Source organism: Pteropus vampyrus, unplaced genomic scaffold (assembly GCF_000151845.1).
Source record: "Pteropus vampyrus isolate Shadow unplaced genomic scaffold, Pvam_2.0 Scaffold56, whole genome shotgun sequence".
Lineage (NCBI taxonomy): Eukaryota > Metazoa > Chordata > Mammalia > Chiroptera > Pteropodidae > Pteropus > Pteropus vampyrus.
The window spans coordinates 6,104,896-6,122,877 of NW_011888837.1; the positions used below are offsets into that span (position 1 = coordinate 6,104,896).

The 17,982-nt window shown below is 36.0% G+C and overlaps 1 protein-coding gene and 1 pseudogene across 1 annotated transcript in view; one reads left to right on the forward strand and one right to left on the reverse strand.

The window, feature by feature from the left end:
* FRAS1 (Fraser extracellular matrix complex subunit 1) overlaps nucleotides 1-17,982 on the forward strand; it is a 421,815-nt gene that overhangs the window by 326,441 nt on the left and 77,392 nt on the right. The window contains exons 36-41 of the mRNA XM_011360633.2: nucleotides 6,057-6,188; nucleotides 7,422-7,547; nucleotides 9,404-9,651; nucleotides 15,569-15,717; nucleotides 15,898-16,060; nucleotides 17,673-17,808. Coding sequence (XP_011358935.1) covers nucleotides 6,057-6,188; nucleotides 7,422-7,547; nucleotides 9,404-9,651; nucleotides 15,569-15,717; nucleotides 15,898-16,060; nucleotides 17,673-17,808 — 954 coding nt within the window. The remainder of the gene's footprint in view (nucleotides 1-6,056; nucleotides 6,189-7,421; nucleotides 7,548-9,403; nucleotides 9,652-15,568; nucleotides 15,718-15,897; nucleotides 16,061-17,672; nucleotides 17,809-17,982) is intronic.
* On the reverse strand, nucleotides 5,484-5,601 carry LOC111740054 (annotated as a pseudogene).

The window sequence follows — 17,982 nt, forward strand, 5'->3', positions numbered from 1 at the left end:
TTTCCATTGCTTCCTTGTCCGTCTGTTTTCTTTATTTTGGTTGGCTTTTGTGGGTTTTCCCTCTGGTCTTTCTTGCTTTATGTTATATGCTTCAGTTCTAAATCTTTGGCCTGTGGTTACCATTATGAAAAGGATAGTTGTATATATACAGTCGTCCCTTTTCTTCTGCGTGTGCCTTATTTCCATTCTCCTTTGTGAATTTGGATCTTTGAATACTCCCCTTTTCAGTCATTGTTGGCTCATTTTGTCCCTATGTATGCTGAACGTTGATTACTATCTTGCTATAGCAAATCTCTTCTTATTTTAAGCTTATAATATCCTGTTCATAGTAAGGGTTGCACTCCTCTGCTTTTATCAGCCTGCTAGTCACCTTACTCCTAAGTATGCTTTTTTTTTGTCATTTTGTTTTAAGTGAAGTTAAGTGATCCTTGAACCCATTATTAAGTGAGCTGACCTCTTTTAGTATTTTCTGTAGTGCAGGCCTCATAGTGGAGAATTCCCTCAACTTTTGTATGTCTGGCAAAGTCTTTATTTCTCCTTCATATCTAAAGGAGAGCTTAGCTGGATACATTATTCTTGGCTGGTAGTTCCTTCCATTTAATAGATTAAATATTTGATTCCACTCCTTTCTGGCTTGTAAGGTTTGTGCTGAGAAGTCCGACGATAATCTAATGGATTTTCCTTTATAGGTTATCATCTTCTTTTCCTTGGCCGCCCTGAAAATTCTGTCTTTGTCATTGATTTTTGATAATTTTAATATGATGTGTTTTGGTGAAGGCCTTTTTGGGTTGAGATAATTGGGTGTTCACCTTGGTTGTTCGTGGTGTTTAATGGACTACTGCTCCGCCTGAGCATTAATGGAAGTGTGTTCTGCTTTTTTTTTCCCCATAAAGATTTATTACATAATGGTCCCTAGCCTGGTGCAAATAAGCTGTTTTTCTTTTGGTTTCAGTAGGTAGCATCTAAGCCTCTTGGATCTCTGCTTTGTATTGTGTTAATAATGTCTTTTTTTTCCCTTATAGATGTTTAATCATGCTCGCTACCCTCAGTCTCAGTTCCTGTCAGTGTTAGTGACAGTTTCGGTAGCATTTACTCAGATTCCCCTGGGGCTCCGGGGCATTCTGTCTCGGAGGGCATGGGGGGAGGGGCCCTCTGGGTTAGGGGTCGGAGGCTGTGGCTCAGCCTCAGTTTTGCAACCACTGCTGGTAAAAATCAACTGTTGTTTCTCTGCCATCCCCACTTTTCTGCTGTCCCTGTCTCTCTGCCTCCTGCCCTGATGATTGGGCAATGCCACCGGCCACATGGAGCTCGCAGCACTCTCAAGCAGGGCTGTTCAGGGAACTTGCCGCTGCTTCTCCCCTCCCCTTCCTCCTACAGGGAGCTTGGGCTGTGACAGGCAGCTTCTTTATTACTCCCAGTCCACCGCCCGACCCCCGGGGTTCTGACCTGTGGTAGCTCCTATGCGCAGATCCCATGCTCTGACGTGCTGGTGTGCAGTTTGGGTGTTTTTTGTTGAGTTTTACATGTTCAGCTTATTGTGTTTCAAGGAGAGAGATCTGGGAACATCTCTCACGCCTCCATGTTTAATCCAATCTCCTCCATACAAATTTTAGATTTGTCCTATTTCCGTGAAAATGCCATTGGAATTTTGATAGGGTTTGTATTGCATCTGTAGATTGCTTTAGGTAGTATAGACATTTTGACAATATTAATTCTAATTCATGAGCATGGAATATCTTTCCATTTATTATGTCTTCTGCAATTTCTTACATCAATGTACTGATTTTGTATCCTGCCAATTTACTGAATTCATTTGTTCTTAGATTTTTGTGGCATCTTTAGTGTTTTCTATATATAATGATATATCATTTGCAAACACTTACAGTTTTACTTTTTACTTTCCAGTTTGAGGCTTTTTATTTCTTTTTCTAGTATTGTGTCATTGTTGATATGAACCCAGTATAAGGTCATTTCTAGAGACAGACTTCTAGATAACTCATGCAATCACTAATAATATATAATAGATTATACCATTTACACTTTACAAATCAATTTACAATACAAATTGTCTTGTTTAATCCTTGTAATAATATTGTAAGGATAGATATTATTTTTAGCATTTTAAAGCTGAGGAAACTAAGGGTCGTTAGAGTAAGTAATCTGCTTTGGTTTCCACACCTAGTAAACAGTAGTACCAGGATTTTAATACAAGTTTCTGAGTCTGAATATGGGATATTTAGTTTAGCCTAGTCTGTACCTATGTTGGTCATGAAAAATGAATGTCATGGTAGTGTGCCAGTTTGGTTTCCAAACCTCAACGTTTACCTGAAAGCTTGAATAGGTGAAGGAATTAACTATTAACTTCTTTGGGACTTGAAGTTAAGTGATCCTTGAACCCATTATTAAGAGTAAAGGAAATGGACCTTTAATTGACCTTAAATTATTTTGTTTCTGCCCGAGGTTCCTTTTTATTGTTGAGTGATTTTTAAAAATTTTATTTTAAAGACAAAGTTTTTTAGAGCAGTTTTAGGTTTACAACAAAATTGAGAAGAAGGTATAAAGATTTTCCCTATATCTCTTACCCCCACACATTTATAGCATAACCTCTCACATTATCAATATCACTCATTGGAGTAGTACATTTTTTTTTTTACCAAGGAACCTACATATCACCTAAAGTACAGTTTACTTTAGAGTTCACTCTTAGTGTTGTACATTCTGTGAGTTTGGACCAATGTATGACATCCATCATGATAATATTATACAGAGTATTTTTACTGCCCTAAAAATTCTCTGTGCTCTGCCTATTCATCTCCCCACTCTACCTCCTACCTTTGGTAACCACTATTCTTTTTATTGTCTTCCAGAATTTTGCCTTTTTCAGAATGTCATGAAGGTAGAATCATGCAATATGCATCCTTTTCAGATTGGCCTATTTCACTTAGTAATATGCATGTCAGTTTCCTCCAATTTTTTGTGTGTGGCTTAATAGCTCATTTCTTTTCAGTGTTGAATAATATTCCATTCTCTGGATATACCATAGTTTATTTATTCATTCACCTACTATAGGATATCTTGGTTGCTTCCAAGTTTTGTCAATTGTGAATAAAGCTGCTGTTAACATGTATGTAGGTTTTTGTGTGGACCAAAGTTTTCAGTTTCTTTGAATAAATACCAAAGAGTGCAATGCTGGATCATATGTTAAAAGTATGTTTCATTTTGTAAGAAATTGCCAAACTGTCTTCCAAAGTGGTTATACCATTTTTCATTCCCAGTAGCAATGTATGAGACTTTATTTTGCTTCATATCCTCACCAGTATTTAGCATAGTCAGTGTTCCAGATTTTGGCCATTCTAATTGGTAGTAGGGTATATTCTTGTTTTAATTTGCATTTCCCTGGTGACATATGATGAGGAGCATTTTTTCATATGCTTATTTTCCACCCATATATCCTCTTTGGTGAGGTATCTGTCAATGTCTTTGGCTCATTTTTAAATAAGGTTATTTGTTTTCCTATTGTTGAATTTTAAGTTCTTTCTACATTTTGGATAATAGTTCTTTATCAGACGCGTCTTTTACAAATGTTTTCTCCTATTTTGTGGCTTGTACCCTCATTCTTTTGACATTATCTTTAACAGAGCAGAATTTTTTCATTTTAGTGAAGTCCAGCTTATCCATTTCTTCTTTCATGAATCATGTCTTTGGTCTTGTATCTGAAAAGGCATCACCATACTCAAGGTCATCTAGGTTTTCTCTTGTGTTATCCTCTAGGAGTTTTGTAGTTTTTGTTTTTCACATTTAGGCATATGATCCATTTCAAGTTAATAGTTGTGAAGGGTTTAAGAAGTTCTTTTTTTTTTTTTTTAAGAAGAAAAACTTGTGGAATCTGGTAAGAAGGAAGCCACCTTCTTTAGGAGAATTTTGTGAGAGAGAACTTTAAATTGGGCACATAATGAAATAAGACAGCAACAAACCCAAGCCCTGATATTAACCCATAAAGTGAAGGAGAATAGCTCACTTGATTCATCAGCTAAGATGAGGAAAGCTGATATTCCTAACCTAACTGCTTCAATACAAGCACAGATGCTCTGGAGAACCATCCTGAGCAAGGAAAACACAGGTTTTCAAAGGTGAATGGTGTTCAGGAGGCATCTGACCCAAAGAAGCAGTTTGACTGTTTCTCAGCAAAATCAGAAATGTTGCTTAAAGGAGGGCTGGACATGTAATTGCTAACATTTTGATTGTAAGCTCTCATGTTTGCTTATAAAACCCTGCCACCTGCATGATATATTTTCTTGCTGTGTAATATGTATCAGAAAATACCTTTCATTCATTTACTTACAAAGGCAAAGGTATACTTTGGTCATACTGACAGCTGTATGATATGACCAAAGCTCTTGATTTTAGGGCTTTTTTTTCTCCTTTTTTGTAATGTAAGGATGTTGAAGAGTCCCTTAGGTTTCCCCCTCACACACTTAAAAACAAAATCAATGTAAAACATTTAAAAATAAAATTATATTTTACAATTATTTATTTTTATTTAACATAGGGGTTCTTCATTTAGATTCCAGGGAATTCAGGAATCCTTAATCCGTTGAAATTTATGAAAAGTTTGTATGTTTGTCTCCAAACCCCCATAAGTTAAGGATCATCTGTCCTTATCTTTGGTGATCCACAGAGAAGACTGAGCATTAACAAAGAATCAGAGGCAATAATTTTTACATTTGACTGAATGAACAGAGCCATAAAACCTTCATTCTTATAGGGCTGATGTCTTGTACGCCTTAGTAGGGCTATTTCTGGATTTCTTTTAGTATACCTTATAAAATCCAGCCATATCTTTTAGATCTGTTGTCAAGGAAAAGAGAATTCTGAAATCTAAATGGAATCATTACTAGGAGTCACTGAGCAATGCTCTACTTTGCTTAAGAAGAGGTCAGATTCCTATTGACTTGTTACTAAGTCCAAAAGAAACTAGGTTTTTAATAACCAACCCACAGACACATTTAAAATAGTCAGTAGTATAGTTTTCTCAATTGCCACTACAGATAAACACATTGATGAATTTGTGGTGCAGGTGTTCCTTAAGGCCTGGCTTTTAGAGATGAGAGGGTTTGTTAAGTTGTGAGAAAGTGGAAACAAAAGTCAAGAATCATGCAATTCTTCTTTCATTTCCTTTGGGTGATCAGTGTTCACTTGAATGTCAGATAATCCAGGAAAATAAAATCTTAAAGTCACTGTTTTGTTCACAAAGATGCCTTCCCTTTATTGCATTGTGCGTAATGATCAGGTAAAAATGGGTCTGCTTACCTCCAAACAAATGTCATTAGAGAGATTTGTATGGACATTTTATGTCCTGTTTAAAGTTATTTTTTTTTTTAATTTTTTAAGCGAGGCAGCCCTTGGTTGACCTCACAGATTGCAAGGACCTTGTCAGCTTACAATCCCTTATTTTTTTATATTTTTATTTTTTTCATTTTTTACGCCTACAGCACCTGGTGTTCCTAGGTGGTCTCCCATCCAAGTACTAACCAGACCCGACCCTGCTTACTTCTGAGATCAGAAGGGATCAGGCTTGTTCAGAGTAGCATGGCTGGGGACTAAAGTTATTTTCTAATGAGACCTAGACATGTCATTTTTTAAAATATTTCTTGAATTTCTCTGGAACATTGTAAGAAAGATTTTCATTAAAAAAGAAATAATTCCATAAATAAAAGCCTTTACCACCATCATCTAAGGGGGCATATTTTGTATTACTTTCCTTTCCACTAACATTTATCAATATCATCTTGTTGTGAAACTTGCTTCTTAGAATGACCTTGATGTTATGGTCCTTTAGCTTTTTTGTTATCCATATAAAACTTTGTTAGAATAGCTCACAGTATTTTACTTGCTTGTTTTCTTTTTCCATTTATAAACATTTCTTCAAAGTGTTAAGGTAATCTAAAACAGTTCTGTTTACGTATTTATGGAAATAGCCTAAGGTGACCAGACTACAAGCTGATCTGTGTGTGTGTGTGTGTGTGTGTGTGTGTGTGTGTGTACACCCTTTCTAGTTTCTGATGGAGAGCACACAAGTCCAGAGATGGTCCTCACCATTCACTTACTTCCCATTGATCGGCGCCCACCAGTGTTCCAAGTCACAGCCCCACTGCTTAAGGTCAGCCCAGGAGCTAGCACTTCTATAGGTAAGAACTGGGAGCCTGAAAGAAACTTGGCTTTTGAAACCATAAAGCATATTATGGAACCATATTTCAGTAACAGTCTCTGTTCGAATGTCTTTTTTTTTTTAATTAAATTTATTGTGGTAACATTGGTTAATAATGTTATGTAAGTTTCAAGTGTACAATTCTATAATACATCATCTCTGTATTGCATTATGTGCTCACCACCCAAAGTTTAGTGTCCTTCTGTCACCATATATTTGACCCTTTTTACCATATTCATCCTTAAACCTCTTGGTGGTTACCAAAAAGTAACGCCCTCTTCTTCCAAAAGTTGCATGCATTCTCATATATATTCTCCCTTCTACCCATCTCCATGGAAATAGAAGCACCACAGATAGAAGGGAATAAACCCTTCAGAGGCCAATGCTCAATGATGGAATACAACACAGAATTTATTTTCCAGCCTCCAGGAGATTGATTTGTCGCCATCACTAAAATACATAGTAACGGAGAATAGAGAGAATAGAGGGAAGCGGTTTCAATGACTGCTCTCGTTTTGTTTAGAAAGTAAAGAGTAACAGGAGCAATAACAGAAAAGTTTGTCGGCCCAATTATTTTGTATGTGATTTTAGTTGCTATCAGTATACTTACTCTTTAGAAGTTTATTCTTTTATCAAGAATATCAAGAGCAAACAGTATATACTGTGATTTTTGTTAAGTGTGCTCTACAGATCCTTACCCAGTTTCTACATATGGGTATTGGCCTAAAATTAATTATAATCCACCTTATAAACAAGCCATAGATACAAAGACAACTGTCATTTTTACCCTATTTCTTCTCACTTCAGTGATGGCCAGAGCAGCCATTGTTAAAATAATTTGGCTCTTTTGTAGATTCAGAGAAAGAAGAAAGGAAGAAACAATGAAAAGCAAAACCAATTTCTGGGGACATTTTCTGGAAGAACTGACCTTTTTCTGGCTTCCATATCCTCATTGGTATGGAAGAAAAATGTTGTTTGGAATTCAGAGATAATTACTTATAAGTTAACTTTTGGAAGAACCTACTTGCATTTTGGAATTGACTACATTATCACTTTTCACTATTTTTGTGGTTGATTAGAATTCAACAGTGCTTTCTTATAAGCATCAGATTAACTACAACATGACTTCCAGCCTAACTTATGGCTGTAATATGTACATAATATATAATTAATGTATGTATCTCCTCACCATGCTTTATTCTCCTGACCGTAGGACTTCAGTTGGTAGTAAGAGATACTGATACAGCACCCAAAGAACTCTTCTTTGAGCTTCGGAAACCTCCAGAACATGGTGTGCTCCTTAAGTACACAGCTGAGTTCCAAGGGCCCATGACTACAGGTAGCTGCTCACTCTGTCATCAACCTACTTGGAGGATCTCTCTCTCTACAGGAAGTTTTATGTGTCTCAGACAAGAAGTAAAGCAACTTTATAGGACAAACTATGAGGAGATGCTTAGAAAGGAAAATCTTTTAGTATTTAACCCAGCGGCTGAAATATTTGGGACTTCTTTCTCTGCACCACTACCCATGCCCCCAAACTATAAAGCTATTTCCTCAAGTTGTAGGTGAAATTGGTTGATTTCTGAAACCTAGAGTAAATTCATTTAGAACAACCTCATATGAATTGTCAGCTGCCACTTTCTTATGGATTGTTCATGGACATGAATTTGTTTTCTTTAATCTCATATGTAAATCTTCACAATATTTATTGCACTGTGACTCTGATAGTGTAAACTACATACATCTTCATCCATAAGAAAAGGGGACACATTTAAAAAGTATTATCTATGCGAATTAACAACGTGGAAATGTGATCAACTTTCCAAAATAATATTTACCATACTTTCTCTAATAGAAAAAAATAATACATATTTGTTTTTTGGAAAGTACAGAAAAGCACAAAGAATACAACTAAATATAATTTTTGATAGTCAGCTCTTATGTATCAAAGTGGATATTATCCCTTTCAAAGTAGCCACCTTGGGATGCTATATACTTATTCCAACAATCTATGCTTCTCAAAAGCTTTATATAATTCCTAATAGGCACATAATAATGCATTCTTCTGAATATTCCTGTAGAGGGAAGGGGCCAAGTTTTTAACATTGAGAGTAGATCAAATTTGTAAGAACAATCAGTAATCACTTGGGAGTCACAAGGCAGAGTTTTAAAAATGTATCGAACCAAAGTAAGGTCATTAGAATAGATTTCTAATATTCTAAGGGAAATACTTTAGGGGCATAACAATCATAGCCTAGTTTTAGGCACAATGCCATGAACACCAGTAAATCACAATAATACAATGTCAAAAGAGAAGGCTTAGAAGATGAATAGAGAGAATGAATAAATTCTTTAGTTTATTCACATAACGTAGAGTTGAATATAACATCCAAGAAGACCAGTACCTCAGCTATGCTCTGAGGAATTGTTAGGGCCCATGGCACTAGGTGACATTTCTCATTAAAAAGGGCTGCATGACCAAGGAATTTTGAGAAGCTTTAATGTTGTATATTAAAAATTCTAAAATTCTAATAAATCCTGCAGTTTAACTTTTTTTAATTTTTAATTTTGTTTAAACCTATTTTCCCAGACTTCTATAATAAAACTGTTTTCACACGTCTATCAGATCTATCACAAATTAGTAATCTAGACTTAGACAGTTTGGGTTTCTAACTTTAAGTACATTTTTCAATCTTTAGATATTTTTTAATTAAAAAAAGACATACTCTCAAAACAAAGATTTCTTACTGGGTTGTCAAGCATAATTTATTTTCTTAACTATTTCAAAGAGTTTTTAGTATCAAGGTTAGATCTAGAAGGACTATTATAAAGAACAGAGGCTTGTCCTTTATTCTCTAAAACTAAGAATGATGAATGGACCTTATAGAGACATATTTTGGTTCATGTGATTAAGAACTTAAAAAAAATTAGAGCTATGTCCAGTAGAATGAGTTACCTTATAAAAGATTGAGGCTTCTACCTTGAAGAGTGTTGAAGGACAGGTTAAATAACCCTTTTTCAAGGGGAATGTAAAGGGAATCCTATATTGAGTGGGTGGTTGGACTAATTAGCTTACATCTCCCAGAGATTATGATCCTACATATACTTTGAAATACTGAGATCAAAGGTGTTACATAAATGAAAAGCTTCATTCCCAGAAGTAATTGGTTTTGTAATTTGTTTTATTCTTCAAAGGTGACACTTTCACATATGAGGACATTGAGAAAAATGTTCTGCAGTATCTACATGATGGCTCCTCTGCCCGGGAGGACAGCATGGAGATCTCAGTCACAGATGGCATCTCTGCAACAACGATAGAAGTGAGAGTGGAGGTGTCACTGTCAGAGGACCCAGGGCCTCGGCTGGCTGCTGGCACCTCTCTGAGCATTACTGTTGCTAGTAAAAGCACAGCTGTAATCACTAGGTCACACCTAGCTTATGTTGTAAGTACTTACCCTTGTCTTGTTCTCTACTGCACCCTCTGACTGGGCTGACTAGAAAGCAATGTCACGACTGAGTGTTTGGGGCATCGGGTATATGGCCATATAAAGAACTTTTTTCTCAACTTCCCTATAGTTCTCCTCTTAGGAATAGTTACACTCTTTATTACAACTGCTCTCAGTGTCTCATTAACTGACAAGTAAATGAGCAAACCTGTTGAAAACAATGGGTATATGTAGGGATGAGCGATTGTCAACAGAAACAGTGCCAATGTCAGAAAAGTCCACCTTCTCATATTTTAAGCTCCATCCATAATATTTCAAATGAAAAATTTGAAAGAGCATTTTAGAAGACATTACCTGGTCAATGATTAATAGGCACGGTACATCATGGCCCACTTTTTTGAGAAAAAGCCCACTTTTCACCAGCTTTTGCCTCAGATCCAGCTCTAGACAGAATACTGGCACATTCCTCTGGCAGTGCCTCTCTGCCAGATTTCCTAGGCAAGATTTCTGGCTCACTCTCTATTCCATTCCGCAAAAGAGTCAGGGCGGTTAGGGGACCAAAGGAAAATTCAGGAACTCTAGGCTTGCTTGTTTTTCTCTCATCTAGCCTTAACTTGATAAGTGATCCTGGTAATTAAATTTATCTTCTTTCTTAGATTTTACCTCTGGAGCTCAGGATAATGAGGATAATTAATTTTATTTTTCAATTATGTGTTATAAACAGACATGAGTTCTCTATGTAAACAATAATGAGTAGTTTTGACAAATACCTTGAAAATAAGAGTGATTATCTGAATGGTAATTATTCTTAGTATTGAATTTTTCCTTTACTAATCTTTAAAATTCCAACCAATAACCTGGCCTTTAAAAAAAAAAAAAAAAACTATATAGTTTTAAGTAATCCTTTTCTGGGCTGAAGAGTCTGGCTATAAAATCTAGTCCTGAATAGTAGCATGAAAGATAAAGCATTGGCCTGGGAACAATTGCTTCAATTGCTTTTGCACAGATTTTCCCCTCAAATTGCCTTTTCTTAAATTATGGGAAGCTGCATTCCACCCTGATTCTTCTCATGGGTCTAGTATAGTTTCAGAATAGCTTTGATTTTTTTTTTTAATCGACAGGTGATTTTTACCATAGGTTATGGTCTTTTGAATCTTATGAAACTCATGAATTCATAAAAATGTATGAATACAGATTTAATCAATAGATCATCGAGGCTTAAAAAAATGTTTGACAGACCAAAATTGCACTCCAGGAGAAGTTCCTACCCATTAACTGCATATTATAAGCTGCATATCAAAATGCAAGCCCATTGGCAACTGAACGTGTATTTTCAGAAATTGATTGAATGTGAATTTACCCACTAGAGCAGAAAGACTCCAAAAGAACTATTCTAGCCTGCCGAAAGCATAGCATATTTTAAAGACTTAGCTAAGTTACATACTAACTTTCTCTGAGGGCTATAGAAGAATTTTGTTGTGCTCAAGGTAATGGGGAAAATTTTTCCAGATATGCATAGTTAGTGAGTTTGCAGTGAACATCCAGAAAAGTTGGAAAAACCATCTGAAATCCTGGTCATAAATGAAGCAGAATATAAAAAGATAGAAGCAGGTGAGCCTGATCTTAATTAGAGTATCATTAGCTGCAAAAGGGTGACATGATGTAGGGAAAGACAAAAAGCAGAAATGGGATTCTGTCTAATTTGCTTCTTAATAGTGGTTTCCTATACAGTTTGCTATGCACTGTAAGTAAACAAGTAGGGGAGGGATGGGATGGGATGAGTTTTGCAGTTAGAATGGATGGGTTGTAATCCAAGTTCACCACTTTCTAGTGTATTAACCCTTGGCAAGTTACTTAACTCTTTAGGGCAACATGGGGAGGATGATATAAGATTAATCTGAAAAAGCTAATAGCATTTATATGCACCAGCCAAAAATAGAATAATTCAAAATATGATACTATCTATAATAACATTACATAACACATCTAGGACTAACTGTAACAAAAGATGTGTAACTTCTAAGGAAAACTGATGGTATGACTATGAAGAATCTTTGACAAAGTATTAGAAATAGAAGGAGAATTTACCAAGAGGTCAGCTAGAACATCAATAAAGCAATAATGTTGCTTTACATAAGCAAAACAATAGCCAGTAAATGTAACTAAAAAGATAATACCACCTATAATAGCATTACAAAAATCACGTTCATTGGTTTAAATCTAACAAAAACACAGGCAGTCTTATAAGGAAAATTATAATGTTTAACTGACAGACATTTTTAAAAGCACTAAATAAATGATGGGTTTTCCATAGTCATGAATAAGAAGATTTACTATCAAAAAGATATCAGTTCTCCTACAAAGTGATCTTTTCATTCAGCTGAGAGCCAATCAAAAGCCCAGTAGCCTTTTTATGGCTCTTGATAAGCTGATTCTACAATATATAAGGGAGAACAAAGGGCCAAATTTCTGAAAAAGAATGATGGGAAGGCAAGGGCTTACCCTATCAGATATCAGGATTTATAATAAACTTGCACTATTTAAAGCAGTGTAGCACAGGAATATACTAGAGAGTCCAGAAACAGACCCACACAGACTGTAATATCAAATGAATATAGCAAGCCAGATCAGTGGAAATAGTAGGAACTATTTAAAACAGGGAACTACACAAAATGAGTAATCGTATGAAAAAAACAAAAGAATCCTACATTGATATTAACTTTGGACAAATCACATACTTAAATGTCATAAGCAAAATTTTAAAATTCTTTGTGGGATATAGGTGAATATATTTATGATATTGGGAAAAGAGAGAATTTCTTAAACTAGAAACAAAAAGTGCTAACTATAAAGAAATGATTTATAAATCTGACTATATTAAAATTAAATTTATGTTCTCCAAAACATATCATAAATACAGAAAGCAGACAAGTTACAAATTGGAAAAATAATATTTGCAACATATATAACCAAAGATAACAAAGAAAATATCAAGAACATCTTCAGATCAAGAAGAAAAAAATGTGATAGAAAAATGAATATGAGACATTAATAAGAATTTCAGAAGAGGAACCTATACGGCCAATAAATACAAGAACAGATATTCACCTTTTTTTTTTTGTCATTAGGGAAAGCAAATTAAGATTATATACCATTATCTACCAATTCAATGGGCAGAAATTTAAAAATCTGAAAACACCAAATGCTGGAGAGGGAAAGGATCTATAGGAGATTCTTTACTTTGCTGGGGAAGTGTAATCTGGAACGACAACTTTCAGAAAGAATTTGGCGTTGTCTTGTGAGAATAAGTAGTCGTATACCTTAACCATTGTACTTTTGGAGTCCTATCCACGAGAAACCTTCACGTGTACACTGAAGGATTTGTACAAGAATGTTCATAGCAATACTATCATCCATAATAGCAAAAATATTGAAACAAGCCAAGTGCTCATCAACAGGATGACAGATGACTCATGAGGTACTGTATGGAATATTAGAGAACACTCAAAACAGATGAACTATAGCTACACAAAATACTATTGATGGATCTTAGCAGTCTGCTATTAAGTAAAAGGAAAAATAAATCCCATAAGAGAGTCTAATTCCATTTTCATAAGTCTAAAAAGAAAACTAAAAATACTTTCTAGTAATATATCAAACTATATCCCGAAATTCAAGAAAATGAGAAACAAGATCCAAGGTGATAGTGGGCCCAGGGAGAGGATAACAGAGAAACACACAGGTAAATATTAATTATTAAAATTCTAGTCCTTGTGTTGAATGGTCAACAGATGTATAAATAATAAAAAAGAAAATGAAAAAATAATGAGTACAAAAGGAGTAAGAAAGCCTTTGACCCACTTCCCATTCACCTCGAGAATAGTCGCCTGGTGGCGCTTGCAGCTGCAGTGTTCCCCATGATAACTCGCAGATTACAGTCCTGACCTTACCTAACCCCCAAAGTTAGCCACAAATTATCTTTTATTATTTTCGCGTCGCTCTAGTATATCAGTAGTCTTTGAAAACGAATGACATAATTCTATTTATAGCATTCTGTTTTTAGCAGTGTTATTTCCATTTACAAAATACAGTAATGCTTGATTGCTGAAAATGTCAAATCCTAGAAAACGTAGCATTCCTACGCGTGATGTTAACATCGTTCTCTAATGGTTGTTAGCCGAAGATTCATTTCACGAATCCGATTTATGTATACATTTGTTACATTAGAATTAGAGACAAATTCTGTTTAGAAATCACTCCAAGAACAGTTTTTATATTTTATTTTCACATTGAAAACCAGTCAGATTTGCTTCAGCGTCAAAGAGTGTGTTTACATAAAATTAAATTAACGCTGACAGCGAGTTGCACTTTTTTTTTTTTTACAAGAAATGGGTTAAGTAGAAAAGTTACATGAGAAAAGTTTATAGTCTTATGATTTTTTTACATCCATAATGTCTTGGATATCTCAAAATAGTAATTTATTTAAATTATGACAACATTTTCAGTAAAAAAAAATCTAGTTGATTTCACATTTTGAAACCTAGCCATCATTTCAGGTTTGAAACATTGTAGTAAGGTGTGCCTGACGTGAAATAAGCATTTCTTTGCCAAATTTACCAGTGAGGAATTTAGGAGAGATTCCTTCTAATCAAAACTCAGGGGCTCTGTCCTTGTAGTCTATCGCCATTTCAGAAGACAATACCTTAAAATTCTCAGCTGTCTTTTTAAAATTCTTTCTCAGGGAGTACTCACAGTAATATTAGAAGTAGTCTTTTAGAAGCCTGCATATTGTATTTGACAAACCATGTGGAAAAATAGAGAAACTTTTAAAGTATAAATTGAGGGGAAATTTTCTGAAGTTTTGCAGCTTCAATGAATTTGAGTTTCTTTCCTTGTTAGTGTCAAGTGATGTGAAGAAATATGGAAAATTCTGTGCTCTTGCCTTGAGGCTCTGAACTGCTAACTTAAAAAGGCCCCTGGGGCTAGAAATGAGAACTAAGATCTGCTGCCCCCAGATCACCAGTATTCCTGATCCAGTACCTCAACTAACTGTACAGCATAGCTGTGAAAATTTGCATTTGAGAGTACACTGAACTATGCTATATTACCTTAATTGTTGCTGAGATAAAGTGTAAAGTGCCCCCAGGTTCACATCCACTGCTCTAAAACATGAATAACAAAGAGAAACTTTCCAAAAAGATATTGCCTGCCTCCTAGATATTTCCAAAAATACCCTTGAAGAAAGAGGGAATGGTTCATTAAGACAGTCCATTTTTGTCCATGTAGAAACACAGAAAGCCAATTTTATTTCTCAGTAAACAATGCAGAAAGAAAGGGAAATTGTCTCTGTAAGAGGTTCAGTCCTGATAGAATGAAATCTGTAAGATTCCTTAAATTCTGTTAAACTAAAATTTTTATCACGTGTAATGTTAAAGTGAGTCATTGGCTAAGCTAAAAAATTTTCGTTCTTTCTGTTTCACAGATTTTTCTTTATTATTGTATTATATGTTATAAAGGAATTTTACCTGTTCTAAAAAGCAAACCATCCTTAGAAACTCTAGAAGCAGCCTACAACTGTTTTTAGAAAGATGATTTATATCTCTATGTTCTGTTCTTCACTAGATGCTTGTAGTAAAAACAAAACCTTGTGTGGTTCTTTTAGTGACAATATGACATCTAGGCCCCATGCCTAAAATGCATTTCCCCACTCTTAGCTACTTTTGAAAGAAGACATTATCAAAGTGACATTTTAGGAGGAATAAATACTGCAGTTTGAAACGATGTTGCTTTATCACAAAGGGAAAGAGACATTTCCAATTAGCAGAGAAAGAAGCACCTAAGATCTTTTTAACTATTGGAAGTATTTATTCCTGAAAATATGTATTCATGTCTTCTCTCATATTTTCTTGATTAGGACGATTCTTCCCCTGACTCAGAGATCTGGATTCAGTTAAGTTCTCTGCCCATGTATGGTACTCTCTTAAGAACCTCCGGACCCGAGGTGGAGGAAATCTCAGAGGTTTCCAATTTCACAATGGAAGACATCAATAACAAGAAAATTAAGTATGTAACCACTTTGTATTACTTGACAGAATTTTTAAAAATCGTATTAAAATAGTCAAGTAACTAACCAGTAGCTCCCTTGAAATATTATATTGCTTATGGCCCCATTTTTAAACAAAAATGCAGTCGCCTTACCTGGGTTGTCAGTATAGCTCATTCATTTGATTCTTCTCTCTGTAGGTACTCAGCTGTGTTTGAGACAGATGGTCATCTGGTTACTGATAGCTTCCATTTCTCGGTGTCTGATGTGGACCACAACCGTCTGGACAATCAGATGTTTACCATCATGATCACTCCTGTCGAGAATCCGCCTCCAGTCATTGCTTTTGCTGACCTTATCACGGTAAACAATTCTCAGATCAATAAACAGCGAGTGCTACAGAGAGCTGGACTCTGAGGCAATGTACCCAAGTTGGATGCCGAGTTCTTCCCCTAAAGTATAGAGGCAATAGTATCAGTATATACATGGTTTTCAGTTGTAGGTTTTTCAAAAAGTAAGAAAAGAATTAATTATATGTAGAAAATTAAATCATCATATCCTCATTATTCTGTTAGTCAACAAATATGTATGTGCCAGACATAAATGCTAGATGTGTATAGTATTTTGTATATTATGCTAAATGTGTATAGTAGTGAGAGTAAAATTAGAAGTGGAATATATCTTTGAGGAGTTTACAATCTAATGTTTGCAGCAACTAAAACATGAGGATATGGACAATGTCCCCAAGGCACTCCTTAAATCAAGTTAACACATCACTGTAAGCACTGTTGACTGTTCCTTGGGTTAGGGAGGGTAGGAGGCCAGATCCTATATCCTGATCATGACCTCACCCAGACTTGAATTCAAGTGCTGATTCTGTAACTTACCAGCTGAGTAACCTTGGATCAATTATGTAATCTTTCTTAGCCTCAATTTCTTTATCTTTAAAATATTGCTATTCCTGTTACATAGAGAATTGCTCTGATAATTAATAAAAGAGCATTAAAAAAACCCAAAAACCCAGTATAGTACCAACATGTGGTAGGGATTCCATAAGTTAATTTCCTTTCCTTGTCCTGCTCTCTATACATACCATAATGCCAAAACATAAGGAGATTTTCTGGTTTTATTAAGCAACTGAAAATTGATAAAACTGAGTTGTTTCTAAATGGTTCTGATACTCCACCCGTTTTCCCATTTCCACGCCTTGGGGCAGCCATTTGGACCTTGCCCATTTCCAGAGTCAGGCTGACCTTCCACTTTGTAACTCGTCAATCTTCCTACATTTAGCCAAGAGTTGTTCAAAGTGAAAGGGCTTAGTCATATCCAGCAGTCTAGCAAAAAACACCAGGTTCAGGTTGCAGAGTCAGCAACCTAAGTAAGCAGGGCCCTAAAGGAGAAAGTTAGTTTGAACGAACGCTTGTACTTACACTGATTTATTTTCCTCTTTGACATTAAGATAAGCACTAGTTTTCAGGTATGGTGAGCACTTTCTTTCTGCATACCCATAAATGTATACTGTAAAGGAATAAATGGGACTTTTATTCTGAGTGGGAACATCTATAGGACAGTAGCCCTCATGGTATCTGAGGGAAGAGAGAGTGGATGATCATTTCTAGCCGCGGGCTTTTGAATGTTGATGTGGAAGGAAGGCAGCCATCCTGTTGTGCAGCTGTGCCGAGGTGGGTGATTAGAATGGGCCAGAACTGCTTTATAACCAGATCCATCATTGAAGGAAGCACGACTTTGAAGGGAGACACGGAAGTCATCGTGCCTGAGTGTCGCTTTGAGAGGTGCTGAAAGATTGCCTGGCTTCAGCAGCATGCACATTTCTCATCTCGTCTGTAGAGGATCTGCCTCCTCAAAGAAGTGAAATTGGTGCTGGAAGGTCACCCCAGGCAGCACTTTGCAATTCAGTTCTTTTTATCGCAGTTATGTGCAACCGCCCAAGGACTCTGCAATCTTTTCTTTCTAGGTTGACGAGGGAGGGAGAGCCCCACTCTCATTTCACCATTTCTTTGCTGCTGATGATCATGACAACCTCCAGGGAGATGCCATCATTAGACTAAGTGCCCTGCCCAAGTACGGCTGCATTGAGAACACAGGAACAGGTACCAGCAAGAGCTTTGCTGTAGGAGTGTTCCAGACCTGAAAGGAAGGGAGGGTGGAAGGGGGCAGCTGTCTCTGATTAAGCCTGGACATGGAGAACTGAAGAGGAATGGAACTATTTCAAAGAAATGGAAGGAAGGAAGGGAGGGAGGGAAGAAAAGAAGGAAGGAAGGAAG